This window comes from Moschus berezovskii, chromosome 1 (assembly GCF_049115385.1).
Source record: "Moschus berezovskii isolate FMDL1 chromosome 1, NW_MosBer_1.0, whole genome shotgun sequence".
Lineage (NCBI taxonomy): Eukaryota > Metazoa > Chordata > Mammalia > Artiodactyla > Moschidae > Moschus > Moschus berezovskii.
The window spans coordinates 134,572,110-134,595,999 of NC_142460.1; the positions used below are offsets into that span (position 1 = coordinate 134,572,110).

The window sequence follows — 23,890 nt, forward strand, 5'->3', positions numbered from 1 at the left end:
TGTAAAGCAGAAGCATTGGGATTTTAACTCTGGTCTGATCAGCTCCAAAGTCTATTATCATTGCACTACACAGGAAACAATGCCCTTCAAAAAGAAGAAAATAGAAAAGACAGGTGGAATGAGGTGTTTTAACATAGCCATGATCTTGGAGGGAGGTAGAAAACAAGGTAAAGAGGAATATAAAAGTCTCCTCAGCTAACTCCAACTACACTTACAAGAAGTTAAGGTCAAAAGCCAGGTTGGGAAGGAGCCAAGAGATTCTGAATTCTCTTCCATTAAAATCTGTCCCTCGTGCTTAAAGGTGAATGTTTGAAATAAGAACAGTTAGTGTGCCTTGAAAAAAGAACAGACCAAATACTATGGAAATTTGGAGAAAAACAGAGGAGGAGGAGGATGATATGTATCAAGAAGATGTGGCAGAAAACAGCAAGTTCATAATTCAAAGCCTTGGCTATTTTCTGGGGCCAATTATCTACTTAACTGTACTTTTTTCTTCTCATATTCTGATCTAGGAACAGCAATCTCCTAAGCCCCATTCCATCCCTGAATGTGAGCTAGTGGCACACAGGATTGCCTAAGAGCCTGCCTCTGTGAGCAGGACCTGCCAGTCCTGTTTTCCAAGGCACCTTGAAGAGTCATCTCAGAACTGTACTCTCAAGTCGCGCAGAAGACAGGATCTGCAGGTATGCCTGGAGACCTGAGCTGGTGTGACTGCTCCCCTCAAGCAGGAGGGCTCTAAGCCCCCAACTTCAACTAAGACCCTTTTGCTCTTATCTATTTTAAGAAGACATTCCTCTACTCCATAACTGCTTGAAAAAACTCTGTCCTGGAACATATGTTCATCTGAACACGGAGACACATCACAAAATATGTAACTGGTATTCAAACTGGGACTCTGAGCAAAAGAGGCATACCCCCTGAAGATTTGCACGAGAGTTCATGGTGATACCCCCCATCCTGGGACAAAGATGCAAAGACAGATTATTTTTTAAGCAACGAAACAGTCCATCCTTCCCGGATCTACACTCCACCACTGTTAGCACTGAGGGTCGAGGAAAGAATGGAGAAGAGGCTGAGAGAATGAGGGGAGACAGAGAGAAGGCAGCTCCCTCCAGTCAAGACAGATTCAGGGAAGACAGGTGAGGAGTGACAGCATCTCCTCGGTCCCAGGCTGTGGGACCACGGATTCTTTTGGAAAGGCTGTTGGTTCTTCTTAGGCTCCACTTCGAAAGCACGATGGGATGAGTTGTGCTATATTAATATGCCCTGTAAAACGCGAAGAGTTCATTCCTCTTCTGCAGGAGCCGTTTATTGGATAAAGAGTCTGTGTGAAATACTTTGCTCTCCAGAGAGGAGCCATCTCAATGCAAATTGCTTTATTAATCAAATTAGCTGATAACTAGAGAAGTAGTTACAGCATTAAAATAGACCTTTAGATTATAGAAAAATAAAATCACCTAGGGACATCTTGTCTATACAAAAGCAATCTTATTCTGTGAACTAGAAGTTCTGACTTGAACTAAGACAACTGTTCTTTATAAATGGCAAGGGATTTGATTTGGGGCTTTTTTGGAGGGGGGAGGGGGAGTTGTTTGTTTTCAGTACCCTTGTCCCTCTGAACAGCTTTTGCTCAGCTTCCTGGATTTTTAAAACTCTAGGCATTTGCCAAGCAAGTACTGATGCAGGTATAACTGGGTTATTTAGCTAAGCACAGACATACTTATAGAGGTTTGAACAATAATTGCTCTGAAAAACAATGATACTTCCTATTTCCGAGCAATTTTAAAAGATGATACATCCAACCACGTACTAGGAAAAAATTTCTCCCTTTCGTTAATCTTTCACAGAATAAATGGATGGTACTGGAGGGTTAGAGAACAACCAGTAATATATGTTGGGTTACACTGATAAAAAGTGCTGTCATTTTAAGAACTTGTTCAGTCTCGTGAACTACTTTATTAATTACTAGCATGACCACATGATTCAGGCTTAAAAGAAAATAACAGCCTTGAAGACCAGGCAGCATTAAAAAAAATTATATTCTTAATTTATAAATTTCCTTAAGAAGAAGAGAGCTCCCATTCATCATTATGACCTGCAAAAACACATACTGTTGCTTCAGTATCAAGCCAAAGACATTTCTAATGGCACAAGGATGGGAACTTCCACAGGTGAGCCTGACTATATGTAATCTGTGAAGTAGAGATAGTGGACAATTTAAAGCTTGAAAAAATAAGGCAGCCCAAGAAGAAGGCTCACTGCATTCATTTTTCTTTTCCTTTTTCTATATAATTTTTTTTTTTTTTTTTTGCTATTTCAACCCTTCTTTCTTTAATAACACCAACCTTTGATTTCAATGCAGTGCCCTGGCTGGATAACATTGCAACCAACAAGTACCTGTAAGTCATGCCCGTCTCCGCCCTGATGGTTTCCTGAAGCGAAATTCCATGGACTCGTAAAAACTTCTCCAGGTATTTCCGTTCCACTGCTCCACTGGGCCTAACAGGCCAACAGGCTGCCTGAGGCGGAGGCTTGGTCACTGCTAGGTGCCGTCTGCATTTCAGAGCCGATTCACTGGATTTGGGCAGACCCAGCTTGGGGCTAGGGATGTCTGCACAAGCAGGTTTATACAGATGCATGCTTCATAAACTCAAGGAAGCAAAGCTAATTTCACAGTACTTCACTCTAAGACTGGCTGTATCTTGCTAGGATTCTCTTGGGTTATCTGGTTTTGATGTGTCCCTAAAAGGGATCAGTTTGTGTTCCTTAGATGTCCCTTATCGTTCATGTATGCGAGCAGGCTTCTGAGCTCCTGGCAGAACTGTGAGTTAAGTCCGTGCTGAAGCCTGTGCAAAAAGAAGCCTGACCAAGACCAATCACATTTCTCGTCCCTGTAAAGTTTGCAAAGTCGAACTTAAGCAACCTCTTATTGGCCCTGGGGAAAAAAAAATATGGGCACCCTTCCCCATGTCTTTCTATTTAGGTAAAAGGAAATATTTTGGTGGGATAGGGGCCAAATGTTCTGTTCTCATAAGGACCATAAGGCCTTGGGGATGATTCATGAGTATGTAATGAGACCTCTCTAAGTCATCAAACATACCATAGTCAAGTAATTTATTATACTATTCATTTGGGTGACAGGCCCATTAACCTTTTTATTTTTCAGATGTTACAGTCAAATGATAGGAGATATGAATAAGGTGACTGTAACAATCAAGGGACCCATACAAATATGCCCAACCGATTTTTGACAAAGATGCAAGAGTAATGTAATAGAAGGGTAGACTTTCTGACAAACAGTGCTGGAGAAATTGGACATTTATAAACAAAAACAAACTAAATGAACCCTTGACTTAAACACCTCACAATTTTATAAAAATTAACTCAAAATGGGTCACAGACTTAAATGTAAAATGTAAAACTATGAAACCTCTAGGTAAAAACTTAGAAGAAAATCTTCAGAAACTAGGGCTAAGAGAAGAATTCTTTAGACTTGATATCAAAAGCACAATCAATAAAGGGAAAAAATTATAAATTGGATCTCATCAACTTTCTGTAAATGAAAAAAAAAACAAATTACAGATTGAGAGGAAGTATTTGCAAATCATATATCCAACAAAGAATTTATATCTGAACATATAAAGAAATAAAAACTCCCACTCACTGGGAAAGGGGTATATGAGATCTCTCCGGGTTGTTTCTTACTACTGCACGTGAATCCATAATTATTTCAAAATAAAGTTTTTTAAAAAAGCAAAGAAGTTCCTCGTATAAGGTCTTCCACTTTGTGATTCCAGCTGTGACTCTCCTCCAACCATGACCTCTGGGCATGAATAGTTCATCCAGTTTACCAGGCTTCCTGTTCTTAACTATATCCTTGCTCACCTGGCTTCTCCCTAAACCTTTCAAACATTCCCTTAAAGCTCATCTCGTCGAGGAATTCTTCCCCAAGCTCCTAGTCCCTAGTACACAATCATATCTTGAAATTCCTCTTGCAATTCACTTCAAAAGCACTCACTTGACAGCTCTAAACAGTTTCCCAAACATTTGCACGCCCCTAATGATTTCTGCGAGCGACTGAACTGAACTGATCCGAACTGAATGATTTCTGCCATATTTTTGTAACGGAGAAGCCTGGTAGGCTACAGTCCACAGGGTCGCAAAGAGTCGGAGACGACTGAGCGACAGAACGGAACGGAACGGATACCAATATTCATTTAATGTTTGGGATTATTGATCACTTTTTTATTAGCTAAACAAATTTACTTAATGTTATGAATTTAATGTTTGTTTCCTTCCAAAAATTCCTATGTTGAAATTAATCTCCATTGTGATTGAGGTGAGGCCTTTGAGAGATGATTATGTCATGAGAGTGGAGCCCTTATGATTAGGATTCAGTTCAGTTCAGTTCAATTCAGTCGCTCAGTCGTGTCCGACTCTTTGCGACCCCATGAATCACAGCACGCCAGGCCTCCCTGTCCATCACCAACTCCCGGAGTTCACTCAAACACTCACATCCATCGAGTCGGTGATGCCATCCAGCCATCTCACTCTCTGTTGGCCCCTTCTCCTCCCGCTCCCAATCCCTCCCAGCATCAGAGTCTTTTCCAGTGAGTCAACTCGTCACATGAGGTGGCCAAAGTATTGGAGTTTCAGTTTTAGCATCAGTCCTTCCAATGAACACCCAGGATTGATCTCCTTTAGAATGGACTGGTTGGATCTCCTTGCAGTCCAAGGGACTCTCAAGAGTCTTCTCCAATACCACACTTCAAAAGCATCAATTCTTCGGCGCTCAGCTTCCTTCACAGTCCAACTCTCACATCCATACATGACCACGGGAAAAACCATAGCCTTGACTAGATGAACCTAGGTTGGCAAAGTAATGTCTCTGCTTTTTAATATGCTATCTAGGTTGGTCATAACTTTCCTTCTAAGGAGTAAGCATCTTTTAATTTCATGGCTGTTATCAGCATCCACAGTGATTTTGGAGCCCCCCCAAAATAAAGTCTGACACTGTGTCCACTGTTTCCCCACCTATTTCCCATGAAGTGATGGGACCAGATGCCATGATCTTTGTTTTCTGAATGTTGAGCTTCAAGCCAACCTTTTCACTCTCCTCTTTCACTTTCATCAAGAGGCTTTTGAGTTCCTCTTCACTTTCTGCCATAAGGGTGTTGTCATCTGCATATCTGAGGTTATTGATATTTCTCCCAGCAATCTTGATTCCAGTTTGTGCTTCTTCCAGCCCAGCGTTCCTGATGATGTACTCTGCATATAAGTCAAATAAGCAGGGTGACAATATACAACCTTGACGTATTCCTTTTCCTATTTGGAACCAGTCTAGTGCCCTTATAAAAAGAGGCCAGAGAGTTGGCTTGCTCTCTTTCTGCCATGTGAAGATGCAGCAAAAGATGACTGTCTGTAAAAAAGGAAGAGGGCCTTCACCAGAACCTGACCATGCTGACACCCTCATCTTTGACTTTCCAACTTCTATAACCACGCAAAATCAATATTTGCTGCTTAAACCATAAAGTCTGTAGTAATTTCTTACAGCAGCCCTGAGAGATTTAATAAGGCAACATTTTATTGCTAGCATCATAAATAGAAAAACTTTATCACTTGCAATAAAATAGTCAACCTGGAAAAAATACAATAAAAATGAAGAATAATATTAAACTATAACTAGACATTATTGGTGTCCAAAGGCTCTCAATCAGTCAGAGACCTATGTTTTTGGTTTTTACTGAGATTGATAGGTGTTAAAGAGGTGTTTTAGGTATTTTAGCACAGATCTGAGAGGTTTTTTTTTTTCTTTTAATCTCCCTTTTTTTAAGGTAATCAGAAGAGGTGAAAGAAATTGAAATAGGACTATACCATCTTTACAGTGCGAATCAAATTTATTTAATGTCCCTTCTGTGTACCAACTAAAATCATCTCTTTGTCCACCAGTGGCAACTTGTACCTACTTTGGGAACACAGACTCATAATATATTGTCCCAGGACTTCCGTGACAGTGCAGTGGATAAGAATCCACCTGCTAATGCAGGGGACACAGGTTCAGTCTCTGGTTTGGGAAGGTTCCACATGCTGTAGAGCAACTAAGCCCCTGTGCCACAACCACTGAGCTCATGCTCTAGAGCCTGAGAGCTGCAAATACTGAGCCTGTCTGCTGCAACTGCTAAAGCTCATGCACCTAGAGCCTGTGCTCTGCAGCAAGAGAAGCCACCACAGTGAGAAGCCTGAGCACCACAATGGAGAGTAGCCCTCACTCTCTGAGAGTAGTGAAAAGCTACACAGAGCAATGAAGACCCAGGGCAGGCAAAAACAGATAAATGACTATATATAGTTCCAGAGTAGTAGATACCTCCTCCCGCAGGTGCACATCTAACTCCCCTCTAGACCACCAGCTCTTTGAAAGGAGGGATGGACTGTATCTGGCATAAGCTTGGAACCTCCATAATAATCAGCAAGGTATTTTGAGAATGATCAGCACTTCAGAGATATTACTGTCTTGCTTGCTTGAATTTTAAATTGCTCAAAGCTACCTTTCCCCTTATCAATCAGTTTCTAATTTCACCCCAGCTGCCAAAGTTCTGAACCTCAAAAGAGAAATAAAAGCTTACAAAGAGAAAGCCAGAAAAGCTAGTAGACCAATCCAGCAGTGGTATGGAGTTAAAGAGAAACTCGAATTCGTAAGTAAAATTTGTATCTACTATTCAGTCACTTACACTAGCCACTGTTTAAATCAGCCACGGAAGTGGTTCTTCCAGTGGAGTTCCACCAAGGAAGAAACAGAGTGAACTGGAAGAGCAGTCATGAACAGTGAAATATGGGCCCATCTCATTGTTTTCTTCTGCTCTCTGAATATGGATCCAGGCCCAAGAAGGGAGAAAGGGATAAGAAAGCCAATATTTACCAGAAGCTGAAATTTCTTTTTGCTAAGTTCTAAAAGTTGATCATTGTCATAAAAGGTCCCAGGGACCTTTTTTGAAGACAGGGAGTAGAAACTACCTTTATAAAGGAACTGTGTGCCCTTTGGCTGTCGCTCAAATTCAAAGAAATTTTAAATGATGTGTATAAGACTATAGGAAATGGATCTGAGCAGCTGGGGTGGGAGCAAGGGTAAGGGAGGCGGGGGTGAGGGAAGTTAATATCTGTCTTTCTTTCCATGGGATGATAATTATTACATAATGTTCAGAATTTTTATATATTATTCAAACCCAGGGTCAGCAGAGTGTGGGAAAAATGACATGGTTATCTGATGAGAGAGGTGCTTCTGGTCATGTTCTGCTAATGGAGTGCAAGAGGCCCTGGGACTTGTAAGTCACAAAGAGAAGTTCATATAGCCCTGGATGGTGAGCAGGCTTAATCCACACCTGCTCAGCATTCGTAAATAACCATGTGACTTTGGGCAGGTCTTGACTTCTCTGTCCCCTTAGTTTTTATGGCCTCAGACTTAAGTAATCTCTAAGACTCTTCTAGATCTAATGTCTTATGAGTCTTAAAAGCTACTTGGGCTAGACATTCTGTAGAGATGAGGGCCTTTCCTGTGTTGACTCAGTGAATTATTAGCTAGCTCTCCAAGATACCAAGCCCATGAGACTGCTGCCATTATTCTTGGAATATGCCAAACATATTTATAGCCTAATTTTAATTTTTTCTTGGACAAAGAGGCAACTTGTTCAACACAATAGTCTAGATTTATGGATATCTCACAGTCATCTAAAAATTGTCTTGGCCTACAATTGAAAGCTGAGACAGGAAATGGAGGGACCAGAAGAACAGAACTGTGTTTCCACAGCCAGGATGAAGGGTAGCTGCCCAAATGAATGTGGACAAGAGACACCAGACCACAGATGCAAGCAAGCCTGCCTTCCTATTCCAATTACTTATGGGAACCATGTCCTTTTGCTCTGCAGGTGATGCTGTGACAGAGCAGGCACAGGCCTGAGATGTCTGCCCCCAGCCCTCTGGGAACCATCTGACTAGTTTCTCCTGTCGATGCCATCGTCTCTTCTCTTCACCTTTCCCAGAGCTACCTGGGTTCTAGCTGCATGTTGCATGTGATGAGACCGCAACTAAATATGTGTGGGTTGTATCAACTTAACACAATGAAGAAAATATCGCCTTTGCTCTTTACCATAAGGAGCTCACAGTAAAGGAGAGGAGAGCTACCCATGCAGGCTACAAAGCTGTACACTATGAGCTACAATACAGGCAAGCAGTGAGGAGCAATGAAAACCCAGTCTTGGGGGTGGAGTAGAGGAAGTAACAGCAGCAGGAAAGGGAAGGGCGGGAGGGGTGGAAGGAGTTCCTTCAGAAGTTTGCAATCAACCATGAAGCCTAACCTTTTTTTTTTTAATATAATATATATACTTTTTTTTTCTTCAGCTGCACTGAGTCTTCATTGCTGCGAGTGGGCTTTCTCTAGTTGCAGAGAGCAAGGGCTATTCTCCAGTTGCGCTGAATGGGCTTCTCTTGTTGCAGAGCATGGGCCCTAGAGTGTGGGCTCAGTAGTTGTGGCACATACAGTATGTGCAATCTTCCCAGAGCAGGGATAAAACCATGTCTGCTGCTCTGGCAGGCATTCTTAACCACTAGACCACCAAAGAAGTCTGAGGAAGCCTAATCTAGAATGTCTCCTTATCATTGATTAGACCTCTCCTAGAGAATACATCGGAGAAGGCACTGGCAAGCCACTCCAGTACTCTTGCCTGGAGAATCCCATGGATGGAGGAGCCTGGTAGGCTGCAGTCCATGGGGTCGCTAAGGGTCGGACACGACTGAGTGAGTTCACTTCCACTTTTCACTTTCACACATTGGAGAAGGAAATGGCAACCCACTCCAGTGTTCTTGCCGGGAGAATCCCAGGGACGGGGCGGCCTGGTGGGCTTCCATCTATGGGGTCCTACAGAGTCGGACACGACTGAAGTGACGTAGCAGCAGCAGCAGAGGATACATCTCACCTCGTTTTAAGCCAAAATTTATTTAGGAATAGAATAAAACAATCCCAGCAGCAATGGGGAGGGGACACATGTTCAGCACATGAGGCTACACCATGGGAGTAATGGAGAGCCCCAGTTAAGGCAACCTTAGCTCCCGAAGACAATGCCTCTACCTCAATCTCAGTCCGTTTTCTCTTCTCCTTATCCCTGCTGCGAGAATATTATACATTCTTGTGCTACAACATAAAAGCAACTCCTCCCCAATATGTAATTATCATATTGCTAATATATGCATAGATATATACATTATAGCCTTGTTTTAGGAAAAACAGAAGCATGCATGAGAGTGATCAGGTCTATGGTCTCTTTCTCAGCTGGAAAGGGCTGTGGCAGGGCTGGCCCTTGGGATTTCACTGACACCTGTATTTCATCCCACACTGACCAACATCTACAATAAGAAAGCATCTCTGAGTTTTGGCATTTGCAGCAAAAATTCCCCTCACTACCTTGGGCGTGTCTTTCTTGCGCATTCTGCAAAAGGTCTCAAAAAATGACAACACATGGCTTTATTCTAAGGTAAATGCAAAGGAAATGGCCAACGGGACTGTGATGTGAAAAGTACATTCTGTGGCCAGAAATGCCTTGAAAGATGGCCATTGGGGACACAGAATGTATTGGAGAAGAGGTAGGTGATGAGGAAGGTAGGTAGGTGGTGAGGTCTTAGTCCTTTTACAGGGGCTTTGCAGTCTCGTTTTAAGTATTGTTGAGAGACAGAAAATTTGGAATCAGGTTGATCCTGTGGTCACATGCTCTACTCCTCCCACCCCCTGCCTTATCCCATTCTGCATCAGCCTGACTTGGAGAGCTTCCATGGAGTAGAGGTGGAGTATAGCGGAAAGAGCATTGTCTGTGAAAGCAGCAAGACTTGAGTTGGATCCCTGCCCCTACAGGACACTATTGTATTGACCGTGGGCACTTTCTGAGTCCCATTTCTTCCTCTGAAAAATACACTTTACCATGTTATAATGTAGGGTCGTTGTGAAGATGAAAGGAAATACGGTATTTGCTGTCGCTGGCACAGAATGAATGGTGGTTATTTTATAGCACCTGCCGCATTGCACCCCTGCAGGGACTGCACTGACCTTGCAGTCTGCGTGGATGCTGCCCTTTGTGTTGCATATATGGACAGACAGAGCAAGCAACAATTTTCAGGAGACTTCAGTGCTGTGGGTTCAGTTCAGTTCAGTTCAGTCGCTCAGTCATGTCCAACTCTCTGCGACCCCATGAATCATAGCACACCAGGCCTCCCTGTCCATCACCAACTCCCGGAGTTCATTCAAACTCATGTCCACAGAGTCGGTGATGCCATCCAGCCATCTCATTCTCTGTCCGTCCCCTTCTCCTCCCGCCCCCAACCTTTCCCAGCATCAGAGTCTTTTCCGGTGAGTCAACTCTTCTCATGAAGTGGCCAAAGTATTGGAGTTTCAGCTTTAGCATCAGTCCTTCCAATGAACACCCAGGACTGATCTCCTTTAGAATGGGCTGGTTGGATCTCCTTGAAGTCCAAGGGACTCTCAAGAGTCTTCTCCAACACCACACTTCAAAAGCATCAATTCTTTGGCGATCAGCTTTCTTCACAGTCCAACTCTCACATCCATACATGACCACTGGAAAAACCTTAGCCTTGACTAGATGGACCTTGGTTGGCAAAGTAATATCTAATATGCTATCTAGGTTGGTCATACATGACTGCAAAATGGATGGGATGACTTTAAACATGACTTTCTCCTTCCTAAAGAAAAGTGAAAGATTATCTGGATAAAGATCATTTGTTCTGCATCTGGTGAGAAATCCCTCCATCACTCCTTCAACATCTCCTCAGAAAGCAGATTTGAAAGCTGCAAAGAATCTCTCACCTATACAGCCACTGCCCCAATGTGTTCTGCCAAGGGGCTCATCCATCTTCTTCTACACATTATTATTTCAGGGTCTTGAATGTGTCAAAGGCAAGGCTGAGAGGCTGGGACACAGAGTAGCATCCTAAGAGGTAAATCTCAGCTACAAAGCAAGGCCTAAAAATGCATAGTTTCAGTGTTGTGATAACAATATACTAGTAAAAGGTTTTATTGCAATCATTATGTCTGAACCAATCTACCTTTTCATTATCTTCTTCTAGGCACTTGTGCATGAGTGCTCAGTCACTAAATCATGTCCAAATCTATGACTCCATGGATTGTAGCCTGCCAGGCTCCTCTGTCCATGGAATTTTCCAGGTAAGAATACTGGAGTAGGTTGCCATTTCCTCCTCCAGGAGATCTTCCCAGCCCAGGGGTCAAATCCACGTCTTCTGCATTGGCAGGTAGATTCTTAGCACCACGTGGGAAGCCCCTCTATGCACTTACATGCGTGCTAAGTTTTTTCAGTATTGTCTGACTCTTTGTGACCCTATGGACCATAGCCCTCCAGGCTCTTCTGTCCTTGGGATTCTCCAGGCAAGAATACTGGAGTGGGTTGCCATTTCCTCCTCCAGGGGATCTTTCTGACCCAGGGATCGAACCTGCGTCTCTTATGTCTCCTGCATCAGCAGGCAGGTTCTTTATGACTATCACCACCTGGGAAGCCCTAAGATTATTCAGGCACTTATCTTATCTAAGATTATCTTTAAAAAAAAAAAATCTATGATTCTGTTGGAACTGTAAGAAATCTTAGAAATCAGCTGGTTCGATTCTCTTGTCTTACCAATAGGAAAAGAAACATCTAGGTAAATTGGCAACATTAAGAATCAGTTACTGTAAGGACTGGAGTAAAGGATAAGTTTCCAGGAGCTTAGAGGTCAGAGGGACAGGGGTTTAAAGCCTTGCCCAACAAGATGCTACTCTGAGATATGAGTGCTGAGTTTTTAGTTTCTTCCTCAGAAAAATGGGGAAAATAATACTACCTTCTCAGAGTTAAAAGCACTAAACTAGTTTATGTATTACATTGCTTCTTGAAATATCATATACTATGTATTATATGCCCCACATATACTACATTGCTTCTTGAAATATCATTTCAAGGTTTCATAATTGTAAATGTTTATCACTGACCAAAGTTCCAAGGCAATTCTGTTGAAAAACAATCCACTAAGAAAACCCTCCGTGTGCTTCTGCTGTGGAAGACAAATGAAGAGCTTCATTTTGCTTACTTTATGATAGAATGTTCTTTTCAGCTGGGAAATTTATCAAATCGGGAGTACAAGTATCCCGTCAACATTTTGAAAAATTGTGTCCTATGTGGTTTTGCTTTTCTAAAGTCTCTAAGGGTTATTCCAAGATAAACTTCAACTGGAGGCCCTTCCAGCACTTGGCATTTTCCCAAAGAGATTTCAGTGTTAATTCAAATAAAGCCACAACTAACTTTTTTAGAGGTCACCTTTTCAGAAAACTTGCTAGATAAGAACACCACCAAGAATCTACAAATGAACAAACAATATATCACAAAGCCCACATTTCAAACCTCCTAGGAGAGTACCTCAATTCATAAACCCACTCCTTCTTGATCATTATTCAAGAAAGACAGATTTTGTTATTTCCCATTCCTCAGCAGAGTAAAGATAGCAAATTAGATGAAAAGGGCTATTAGAGGCGGGGATCCTGACAGGAGCAAAGAAAATCTACAACAAGGTAAATATATAGAAAGAGCAATGGAGGGGGAAAATACAGAAAACAACATTTAAAAGCAAAATAGCAAAATGAGGCCTCTAATTTTCAAGGCAAATAGATCTATAGGCCTTCATAGTCCCTGAGGACATTTTAACATAGCACAATAGTTGACATTTATCAAGATAAACTAGAGCTGTCAAATTGCTTCTTCAGGTTTAAAAAGTTAAAACCTTGACAGTCAAATTAGAAAGCTTCAGGTACTGGGGAAAATAACTTGAGTCAAAATTTTCATTCTCTGACAATTTTAAATGAATAAGGCCTAACTGTGAATTATTTTCTGCATTTAGAAATATTATCTTATCCATTCTCACAAACTTTTCCCTCATTCCTAGTAACTTAGTGGCTTAGTTGGTTCCTAGCCTAGGAAAAAGTCAACTTTGCTTTTGAGCCATAGACAACACACTTCGTTCCCCTATCCCTTTCCCACCTGCCCCTTTGCTGGGTCACATCCCCACAAAATCCTGCGCATTCTTGTAAGAGTCCAGTTGAAATGATGTATTATTCCCTGACATTTCTCTTTCCTATCTCCCCACCTCCTGGTAGAACTATTTCTTTATTCCATAGCACTTCATTCACACTTCAAACATTACACTGGTAAAAGTGTACAGTGGACCTGTCTTCTTCCCCGAGAAGACTTCAAGATTATTCAGGGAAAGAAGGCTGCCTCACATATCTCCATATCCCCAGAATTGAACATAATAAATGATCAAAACTCTTGAATGCATTTCTATTTAATTTTCCAGTTTGATTCTATCAATATTACATATATGGTAATAGAAGAGTGTCTTGAATTCTGAATACTGACTTCATTGGAAATTCATTCAACTGAAAATACTTTTAAAACACATTTACACTTAATATTTCTTGGCCATTTTCTAGATAAATGATCATCTGGAACATAAAAATATTTCAAACAGACTTAAGCATTTAATATTTTGTTCAGTAAGCAACTGCTATTTGGATAGTCACATCATCAGAATTACTAAGCCTGGAGACAGAAAGAGCTAATCTTTCTAACACACTGCACTTGTGGAATTGTTTATGCTGACTGTTACCTTTGAATCCCAGAGGTTATTAAATAATTCAACAGCCCTTTTGGACAGCTTGTTTCATACCTAATGTTCATTGCTGTAATCAAATTAAATATGAGGATTAAGCTACAAAATGCACTTGGGGCTTTAATTTTTTTTTAAGTGAAATATTTCAAATTTGTAATTCAAAAAAAGAGGCTCTTAAATACAACCCAAATTTTCTTAACTAATTTTTCCTCAAATTGCTCACCCTTCCACACAAAACTGTGCATGTATCTTGTGAGAGGATATTGACACAGAGAACGAATGCCATTTTAAATGATATGCAGTTTTACTTAATGATATTACATTCAAAACCATGGTGCACCCTGCTGTCAGGAACAGAGTGACTGGCTTATCTGCAAGAAAACTGCAAGTGCATTACAGAAAAACACACGTAATGATTACTTTGTTTGAATGAACATACTCTCCTAGATGCTCCTTTTAAAAACATACACCTGGCCAGTCTGAAATAAGAGACTGAATAAGTGAGCTCTCTTGGCTCTCACCAGGGCTTCCTGGCCTTTGGGCCTGATTCTAACCCATGAGCTGTCAGCCAGAGCCCTTGGCTGCTACCATGGGAAGGGATGACCTGCTGCACTGCAGCAACCCCACTTCACATCCCCACAGCAGAGGAGCTGTAGGGAGGCTCTTGGCTCATTCAGCCATACACGATTCTTAGCGCAATTAAAAAAAAAAAACAATTCAGGTTCAAAATGGGATCTAAGCGCTCATGAGTTGACATTTGCAAGGCTGTGTTCCAAGCACCTGCCAAGCTGATATCACATCACCATCTACAGGTTTCTGAAGGGCCACCGACCTTCTCAGTAAAACAAGGAAGTGAGGTCCAAACAGAGAAGCCAAAAGAGATTTACCCACTATGTGGCGAAGGCCAGGTCAGTGAGTCAGGCTCCAAATGAGAGGGAAAATGCTGAAAGGAAAGGAGTGCCTTAGCCCCTTCCTGTTACAGGAAGCAGCCAGCTTCTACCTCAACACCTCGTTTACTGGCCACCTTGCCTGTTTTTCTCTCTTCCTAGCCATACATTTGCACTATGATCCCCAGACTCCTTTGCAATTCAGTTCAGTTCAGTTCAGTTCAGTTCAGTCGCTCAGTTGTGTCCGACTCTCCGCGACCCCATGAATTACAGCACGCCAGGCCTCCCTGTCCATCACCAACTCCCGGAGTACACTCAAACTCATGTCCACAGAGTCGGTGATGCCTTCCAGCCATCTCATTCTCTGTTGTCCCCTTCTCCTCCCGCCCCCAACCTTTCCCAGCATCAGAGTCTTTTCCAGTGAGTCAACTCGTCGCATGAGGTGGCCAAAATATTGCAATTTCAGCTTTAGCATCAGTCCCTCCAATGAACATCCAGGATTGATCTCCATTAGAATGGACTGGTTGGATCTCCTTGCAGTATAAGGGACTCTCAAGAGTCTTCTCCAACACCACAGTTCAAAAGCATCGATTCTTCGGCGATCAGCCTTCTTCACAGTCCAACTCTCACATCCATACATGACCACAGGAAAAACCATTGCCTTGACTAGACCGACCTTGGTTGGCAAAGTCATGTCTCTGCTTTTTAATATACTATCAAGGTTGGTCATAACTTTCCTTCCAAGGAGCAAGCGTCTTTTAATTTCATGGCTGCAATCAGCATCTGCAGTGATTTTGGAGCCCAAAAAAATAAAGTCTGACACTGTTTCCACTTTTTTTCTATCTATTTCCCATGAAGTGATGGGACCAGATGCCATGATCTTTGTTTTCTGAATGTTGAGCTTCAAGCCAACCTTTTCACTCTCCTCTTTCACTTTCATCAAGAGGCTTTTGAGTTCCTCTTCACTTTCTGCCATAAGGGTGGTGTCATCTGCATATCTGAGGTGATTGATATTTCTCCCGGCAATCTTGATTCCAGCTTGTGCTTCTTGCAGCCCAGCATTCCTCATGATGTACTCTGCATAGAAGTTAAATAAGTTCGATGTATTCTTCGTGTGCAAAGAAATAAAGGAAAGCAATAGACTGGGAAAGACTAGAGATCTCTCCAAGAAAATTACAGATACCAAGGGAACATTTCATGCAAAGATGGGCTCGATAAAGGACAGAAGTGGTATGGACCTAACAGAAGCAGAAGATATTAAGAAGAGGTGGCAAGAATACACAGAAGAACTACACAAAAAAGATCTTCACAACCCAGACAACCATGATGGTATGATAACTCACCTAAAGCCAGACATACTGGAATGTGAAGTCAAGTGGGCCTTAGGAAGCATCACTACAAACAAAGCTAGTGGAGGTGAGATGGAATTCCTGTTGAGCTATTTCAAATCCTAAAAGATGATGCTGTGAAAGTGCTGCACTCAATATGCCAGCAAATTTGGAAAACTCAGCAGTGGCCACAGGACTCTAAAAGGTCAGTTTTCATTCCAGTCCCAAAGAAAGGCAATGCCCCTCGGGTCACGGGCGCGAGCTGTGAGGGGTTAGCGTGTGTGCCGAACTCCTCGGAACCATGGCGTCCCTTTCCCTCGCACCTGTTAATATCTTCAAGGCTGGAGCTGATGAAGAGAGAGCGGAGACAGCTCGCCTGTCTTCTTTTATTGGTGCCATTGCTATTGGAGACTTGGTAAAGAGCACGTTGGGACCCAAGGGAATGGACAAAATTCTGTTAAGCAGTGGACGAGATGCATCTCTTATGGTAACCAATGATGGTGCAACTATTTTAAAAAACATCGGTGTGGACAACCCAGCTGCTAAAGTTTTAGTTGATATGTCAAGGGTTCAAGATGATGAAGTTGGTGATGGCACTACATCTGTTACTGTTCTCGCCGCAGAATTGCTAAGGGAAACAGAATCCTTAATTGCAAAAAAGATTCATCCACAGACCATTATTGCGGGTTGGAGAGAAGCCACAAAGGCAGCAAGACAGGCTCTATTGAATTCTGCAGTTGACCATGGTTCTGATGAAGTTAAGTTCCGTCAAGATTTAATGAACATTGCAGGAACAACGTTGTCCTCAAAACTTCTTACTCATCATAAAGACCACTTTACTAAGTTAGCTGTGGAAGCTGTCCTCAGACTAAAAGTCTCTGGTAACCTGGAGGCAATTCATGTCATCAAAAAGCTAGGAGGAAGTCTGGCAGATTCCTATTTAGATGAAGGCTTTCTGTTGGATAAAAAAATTGGTGTAAATCAACCAAAACGAATTGAAAATGCTAAAATTCTTATTGCAAATACTGGTATGGATACAGACAAAATTAAGATATTTGGTTCCCGGGTGAGAGTTGATTCTACAGCAAAGGTTGCTGAAATTGAACACGCAGAAAAGGAAAAAATGAAGGAGAAAGTTGAACGTATTCTTAAGCATGGAATAAATTGCTTTATTAACAGGCAACTAATTTATAATTATCCTGAACAACTCTTTGGTGCTGCTGGTGTTATGGCTATTGAGCATGCAGATTTTGCAGGTGTGGAACGCCTCGCTCTTGTCACAGGTGGTGAAATTGCCTCTACCTTTGACCATCCAGAACTAGTGAAGCTTGGAAGTTGTAAACTTATTGAGGAAGTCATGATTGGAGAAGACAAACTCATTCACTTTTCCGGGGTAGCCCTTGGTGAGGCTTGCACCATTGTTCTGCGTGGTGCCACTCAACAAATTTTAGATGAAGCAGAAAGATCTTTGCATGATGCTTTTTGTGTTCTTGCCCAAACTGTGAAAGATTCTAGAACAGTTTATGGAGGAGGCTGTTCTGAGATGCTAATGGCTCATGCCGTGACACAGCTTGCCAGTACAACACCAGGCAAAGAAGCTGTTGCAATGGAGTCTTATGCTAAAGCACTGAGAATGTTGCCAACTATCATAGCTGACAATGCGGGCTATGACAGTGCAGACCTGGTGGCACAGCTCCGAGCTGCCCATAGTGAAGGCAAAACAACTGCTGGACTGGATATGAAGGAAGGTACCATTGGAGATATGTCGATACTGGGTATAACAGAAAGTTTCCAAGTGAAGCGACAAGTTCTTTTAAGTGCAGCTGAAGCAGCAGAGGTCATTCTCTGTGTGGACAACATTATCAAGGCAGCACCAAGGAAGCGTGTCCCTGATCACCACCCCTGTTAAGCATTCCCGTATGCTGTTGAACTCTGGACCAGTTCATAGTAAAGTTGTGTTTGAAAGACTTTGACTTCCTGAAAGAAGAATATAGAATTGAAGTTTATCTGTGGCTGTTATGTCCTTAAACTTGGACATTTAACTGACCTTCTATTTTAACATGGGTCTAATTTATTTGCTGTTTCATTTTCTATAAAATTCAGTTGATTTAAGAGTTCATTCCTCATACTGTGCATCAAAATAAAAATTTGAACGATTACTTAGTTCTTAAAAAAAAAAAAAATACAAAGAAAGGCAATGCCAAAGAATGCTCAAACTACTGCACAATTGCATTCATTTCACACGCTAGTAAAGTCATGCTCAAAATTCTCCAAGTCAGGCTTCAGCAATATGTGAACCGTGAACTTCCAGATGTTCAAGCTGGTTTTAGAAAAGGCAGAAGAACCAGAGATCAAATTGCCAACATCCGCTGGATCATGGAAAAAGCAAGAGAATTTCAGAAAAATATCTATTTCTGTTTTATTGACTATTCCAAAGCCTTTGACTGTGTGGACCACAACAAACTGTGGAAAATTCTTAAAGAGATGGGAATACCAGACCAGCTTAACTGCCTCCTGAGAAACCTGCATGCAGGTCAAGAAGCAACAGTTAGAACTGGACATGGAACACCAGACTGGTTCCAAATTGGGAAACGAGTACATCAAGGCTGTATATTATCACCCTGCTGATTTAACTTATGCGCAGAGTACATCAAGAGAAATGCCAGGCTGGATGAAGCACAAACTGAAATAAAGATTGCTGGGAGAAATATCAACTTCAGATATGCAGATGACACCACCCTTATGGCAGAAAGCAAAGAAGAACTAAGAGCCTCTTGATGAAAGCGAAGAAGAGAGTGAAAAAGTTGGCTTAAGACTCAACATTCAGAAAACTAAAATCATGGAATCCAGTCCAATCACTTCATGGCAAATAGATGGGGAAACAGTGGAAACAGTGACAGACTTTATTTTGGGGGGCTCCAAAATCACCTCAGATGGTGACTGCAGCCATGAAATAAAAAGATGCTTGCTTCTAGGAAGAAAAGTTATGACCAACCTAGACAAAATAATAAAAAGCAGAGATATTACTTTACCAACAAAGGTTCGTCTAGTCAAAGCTATGATTTTTCCAGTAGTCATGTATGGATGTGAGAGTTGGACTATAAAGAAAGCTGAGCGCTGAAGAATTCATGCTTTTGAACTGTGGTGTTGGACAAGACCCTTGAGAGTCCCTTGGACTGCAAGGAGATCCAACCAGTCCATCCTAAAGGAAATCAGTCCTGAGTGTTCACTGGAAGGACTGATGCTAAGGCTGAAACTCCAATACTTTGGCCACATGATGCGAAGAACTGACTCATTTGAAAAGACCCTGATGCTGGGAAAGATTGAAGGCAGGAGGGGAAGGGACGACAGAGGAAGAGATGGTTGGATGGCTTCACCGACTCAATGGACATGAGTTTGGGTAAACTCTGGGAGCTGGCAATGGACAGGGAGGCCTGGCATGCTGCAGTCCATGGGATCACAGAGTCGGACATGATTGAGCAACTGAACTCAACTGAACTGATAGCATTTCACATAGGTAGAGAGGCTGTTGATGAAAGGAGATATTGTTTCAACTGTCTTCTCCAAAGAAGTGTTAGCGAGGGCTCCTCAAAACTATGCCATTTTCTCCACCCACAGAGCAATAGCACATAATACAACAGTGAAAATCTTGTAGAACATTAACACATGCCATTTGACAACCATAATCTAAAACTGGAAGGACTTCGATAGTTGTTGCTGCATAACCTCTGCATCCTCTTAGAGTTGGTATGAAACAGAGATGGCCAAAGACTCTGACTCAAACCTAAAATCTGAAATTAAGTTAAATTCTTCTAATAGAGGATGACGCTTGGGCACCTCCAGGGCCTCTGTTCTTACATAGTTCTTTTGATGGAGAAAAGTCTGAAGAAATACTGAAATCTATAGTCCACTCTATTGCTCAGCCCTTTGCTCTCAGCCAGAGTGACTTTCTCCCCATCCGAGCTGCTCCCTGACATCTCTCAGTCCTTCTCAGGGCAACGGCAAGAACCTTACGTAGGGAGGGGATGCTGTGATTCCCACATCTCACTTTAAGTGAAAAGGTGAAATTACTAATGTGACATCTCAGAACCATCTAAAATCAACCCAAATTCAGGGAGGAAATATTCAAGGGTTAATAGGTGTCATCTGTAGCCCACTATCCAGGTTCACGTGCTGTTTTTATTGCTTAGTTGAATCTAACCAGGGGAGGGTCTTTGCTAAGTTTCAGTTTCCTCCCATAAAGTGGAGAAGATTTTTTTAAAAATAGTAACACCACAAATTATTAGAAAAGATTAAATTGAATAATATAAGGAAAGTGTTGGGTGTATAATAGATATTCAGCAAGCAGTTGCTAATATTAGGAGAGGAAGGCAGATGTTACAGTGTTTGCAATGTACCCAAGAAATCCTGGCCAGGGTCTGGGAGAGAAGTATGGCTGTATCTATCCCTGTGTTTACTAGAAAGCAGATTAGGGGTAACCACACTCTCAAGCCATGTTCTAGACTGGATTAGAGCCACTGTCTCAGGACAGAAGATAATAAAAATAATAAAATAGCAAACATATAGTAATTATAGTTCATATGTAAATAATCTATATATCATTTATATATAGATAGTGGTTTAAAGCATATCAAGGATTCTTACACATACTATTGGATCTAACCTTTAAAATCCTAGAACATAGAAAATGCAGATGTTTTTATTTCCACCATACAGATGAACAAATTGAGGCTAGAGATAGGACATAATTTGCTGAAATCCACACAGTCAGCAATAGACCCAGACTTTAAGCCCCAGGCCTCTCTATTCCTCTCTGTATGGAGAGAAGATTTGTCGGACAGACATTTGATCCTTGCTTGGTGGCTCAGAGGTTAAAGCGTCTGCCTCCAATGCGGGAGACACGGGTTCGATCCCTGGGTCGGGAAGATCCCCTGGAGAAGGAAACGGTAACCCACTCCAGTATTCTTGCCTGGAGAATCCCATGGACGGAGAAGCCTGATAGGCTACAGTCCACGCATAGAGTCGGACATGACTGAGCAACGGAACAGACGGACAAAGGGAATCAGAAAGGATTTTAAATAAGGACATAAAAGAAAAACCTTAGAAGAATGGGGTTCTCAGTGACACAGGGAGGGAAGCAGCATGTTAAGATCTTTCTCCTAGAGATGAGGAATTTTCCCAGGCTCAGAGAACACATGGAAGGAAGCCAAAGAAAGGAAGACTGTGGAGGTGAAGTCATGGATGAAAGCGATGGGACTCCAGAGGGGAATGGTGATAATAGAATTTGCTGAAGAGCACTTAACACCATGCTAAAACTTTGATAGATATCCTATTTAGTCCTCACCTTTCTATGAATGTGTAATATTGTTATTCCCATTTTACAAGTAAGGAGACTAAGGTCCACAGTCATATAGCTAGTGACTGGTAGGTAGTGCACAGTGGAATCAAGGTTCAGATCTGGGTTGGTCTGACATCAGAGCTCATGTTGATCTGTCCCCATTTTATGTAGCCCCAGAGGCCTGTAGATAAAGCAAGATGTACAGTGTCTCTCATTGGCTAATCCCAGGAGTTCACAAGAAGCTGAAGGGTGAACGTAAAAAATTAATAAACCAAGCTATATAAAATATACCTAAGCTGTATAAAATGAAACTAAGCTAAAATTTAAAATCATAGCATGATGTCATCTCACCCCAGGAGAAGTAGAATATTCAATACGGAGAGACAGAACTATAAAGACTAACCTTGGACATGGAGTAAAAGAGCAATGGCTTAGAGAGGTAACCTGACATTCAAAACAACAGGACAATGAGCTAGGAAGCAATCTTTCTGCATGCTCAGTCTCTTAGTAGTGTGCAAAACTCTTCTGTAATCCCATGGACTGTAGCCCGCCAGGTTCCTCTGTCTATGGGATTCTCCAGGCAAGAATAGTGGAGTGGGTTGCCATTTCTTCCTGCAGGGGGATCTTCCCAACCAAGGGATCAAATTCATGTCTCTAGTGGCTGGGAAGCTCCCAGGTGGCACCAGTGGTAAAAGAATCTGCCTGCCAGTGCAGGAGACACAAGAGACGTGGGTTTGATCCCTAGGTCAGAAAGAACTTCCTGGAGGAGGAAATAGCAACACACTTACAGCTTAGGGGAGATGTCAAGAATACTCCAGTGTTCTTGACCGGAGAATCCCATGGACAGAGGAGCCTGGCTGGCTACAGTCCACGGGATTGCAAAGGGGTCAGACACGACTGAAGCAACTGAGCACACAGTCTTTCTAGCATGTGTCTAAAATCACAGTAAACTACCCAACAATGTCCTCATATTTTAATATCTCTGGAAAGATACTTCTATGTAATTTCTCATATAGATATTCTAAGAGTTAGAGACTTAAAGAAAGTGTGCCTGCTCTAACAAATATATATATCATCTTTTTTTTTTTTTAAAAAAAGAAATTTCTCTTTAACAAAAAAATCTAATCAAGAGTGTTTCCTAAGGAAGAAAAATTTGGTTTAAAAACTTAGAGTTATTCCATTGTAGCCTATTTCTATCCCTCTGTCATCCTTGATATCATTTTACTGGTGCTGTTCACTACGTTCTAGGTTGACAGAGGAGGAGGGAGGAGGGACCAAAACTGATCACATGTCCAATCTACAGCACATGTCTTATATCGTTTACTGTAGTCTCCTGAACTAGGTATTCTTATGCCCACTTGCAGACCCAGAGTAGAGTCAACTCCATAAATGGGTTGTTGTTTGCCTCGTGAATACAAACTGCTGTCCATTTCTGTTCCACACGTTCTTACATCTGTGTCTTTGCTCACACTCTTTACTCCACATGGGTGGCCTTCCCTGGCCTCCATCTCTTCTTGCTCAAGTCCTGCACATCCTGCAGTTCCAGATCTAATCACTGCAGCTGGGAGCTCTCCTTCCTCTGAGCTTTGTTATGACTTTCATTTATGTAGTACTTCTTATTTACATACATGGCTCATCTCCCCTAAGCTGTACCTAACTTGAGGTCAAGATTCTTAACTAATCCACCCTTGTGTCACCTACAGGGCTTTGCGCAGAGAGGATGCTCAATCAATAGCTGTTCAGTGTTTGTTCCCTGACTGCAGACTTGATTCTCAACAACCAGACTTTCCTGCGTAAGTCCAAGCCACAGGGATCACCTGCTCCCAGGAACTGAATCCACCAAAACTCACCTGGGAGCTCTGTCCTCCCATAGGACCACATCTGATCCTCTGAAAATACATAGAAATAAATAATTTCTAAGAAGGCAAGAAGTTTTGGTAGCAGAGACAAAATATTAGATATGTAACTACTCGTCAGGTAATAAACATTTATTAAGATGGTAGAGATCACTATTGAAATGCTATAGCTCATCATTCATATGTTGTCATGTCCTACTAAATGTCCAGTCAGCTCAAATGAATAGGTCAGCCCTGGTTTGGAATGTTAATTCTGATAGTATTTAAAAGCTCTTTCTATTCTGTCCCTACGTCACTTTTCCCTAGGAGGGTGGTATTCATATGAATCCCTAGAAAGTCTCTGTAAGCACACACAATGGGCTCTCATAAATATTAATTGAACACAACAGGATCCTCAGCTGTCAGGTGCTAGGTAAAGTGCACATTTTTGCTAGATATTTTGAATCACCCTAACTTGACTTATCTTCATAAGCCTAAATATACCAAGGACAACATGGGGTCTTGTCTCAACCCTTATTCCAAAGTGTGTGAAAGCAAAATACATTAGTTTTCAAATCATTTCTACATTATCTCAAGAGTCTTTTATAAAGCTATTAGTCCTCTTTGCAGTTGAAGAAACTGAAATTCAGGAAAGTCAATTAACCCACCCAACTCTTTGCTAAACTTTAAAACTCAAGCTTTATAAACACTATGTAGTATAGAAAAAGCAATGAGATAGCCACTCTAGAATATTACCAGAGAGAATGCACACTAAGAAAATATTTTCTTATTCATTAA

General features: G+C 41.8%; 1 protein-coding gene and 1 pseudogene across 1 annotated transcript in view; one reads left to right on the forward strand and one right to left on the reverse strand.

The window, feature by feature from the left end:
• The window catches only part of KCNAB1 (potassium voltage-gated channel subfamily A regulatory beta subunit 1), a 450,018-nt gene extending 447,209 nt beyond the window's left edge, over window positions 1–2,809 (reverse strand). Inside the window, exon 1 of the mRNA XM_055411178.2 lies at window positions 2,398–2,809. Coding sequence (XP_055267153.1) covers window positions 2,398–2,639 — 242 coding nt within the window. The 5' untranslated portion in view covers window positions 2,640–2,809. The remainder of the gene's footprint in view (window positions 1–2,397) is intronic.
• Window positions 2,810–16,166: 13,357 nt separating this feature from the next.
• Window positions 16,167–18,078, forward strand: LOC129546306 (T-complex protein 1 subunit beta pseudogene; annotated as a pseudogene).
• The last annotated feature ends 5,812 nt before the right edge of the window (window positions 18,079–23,890 follow it).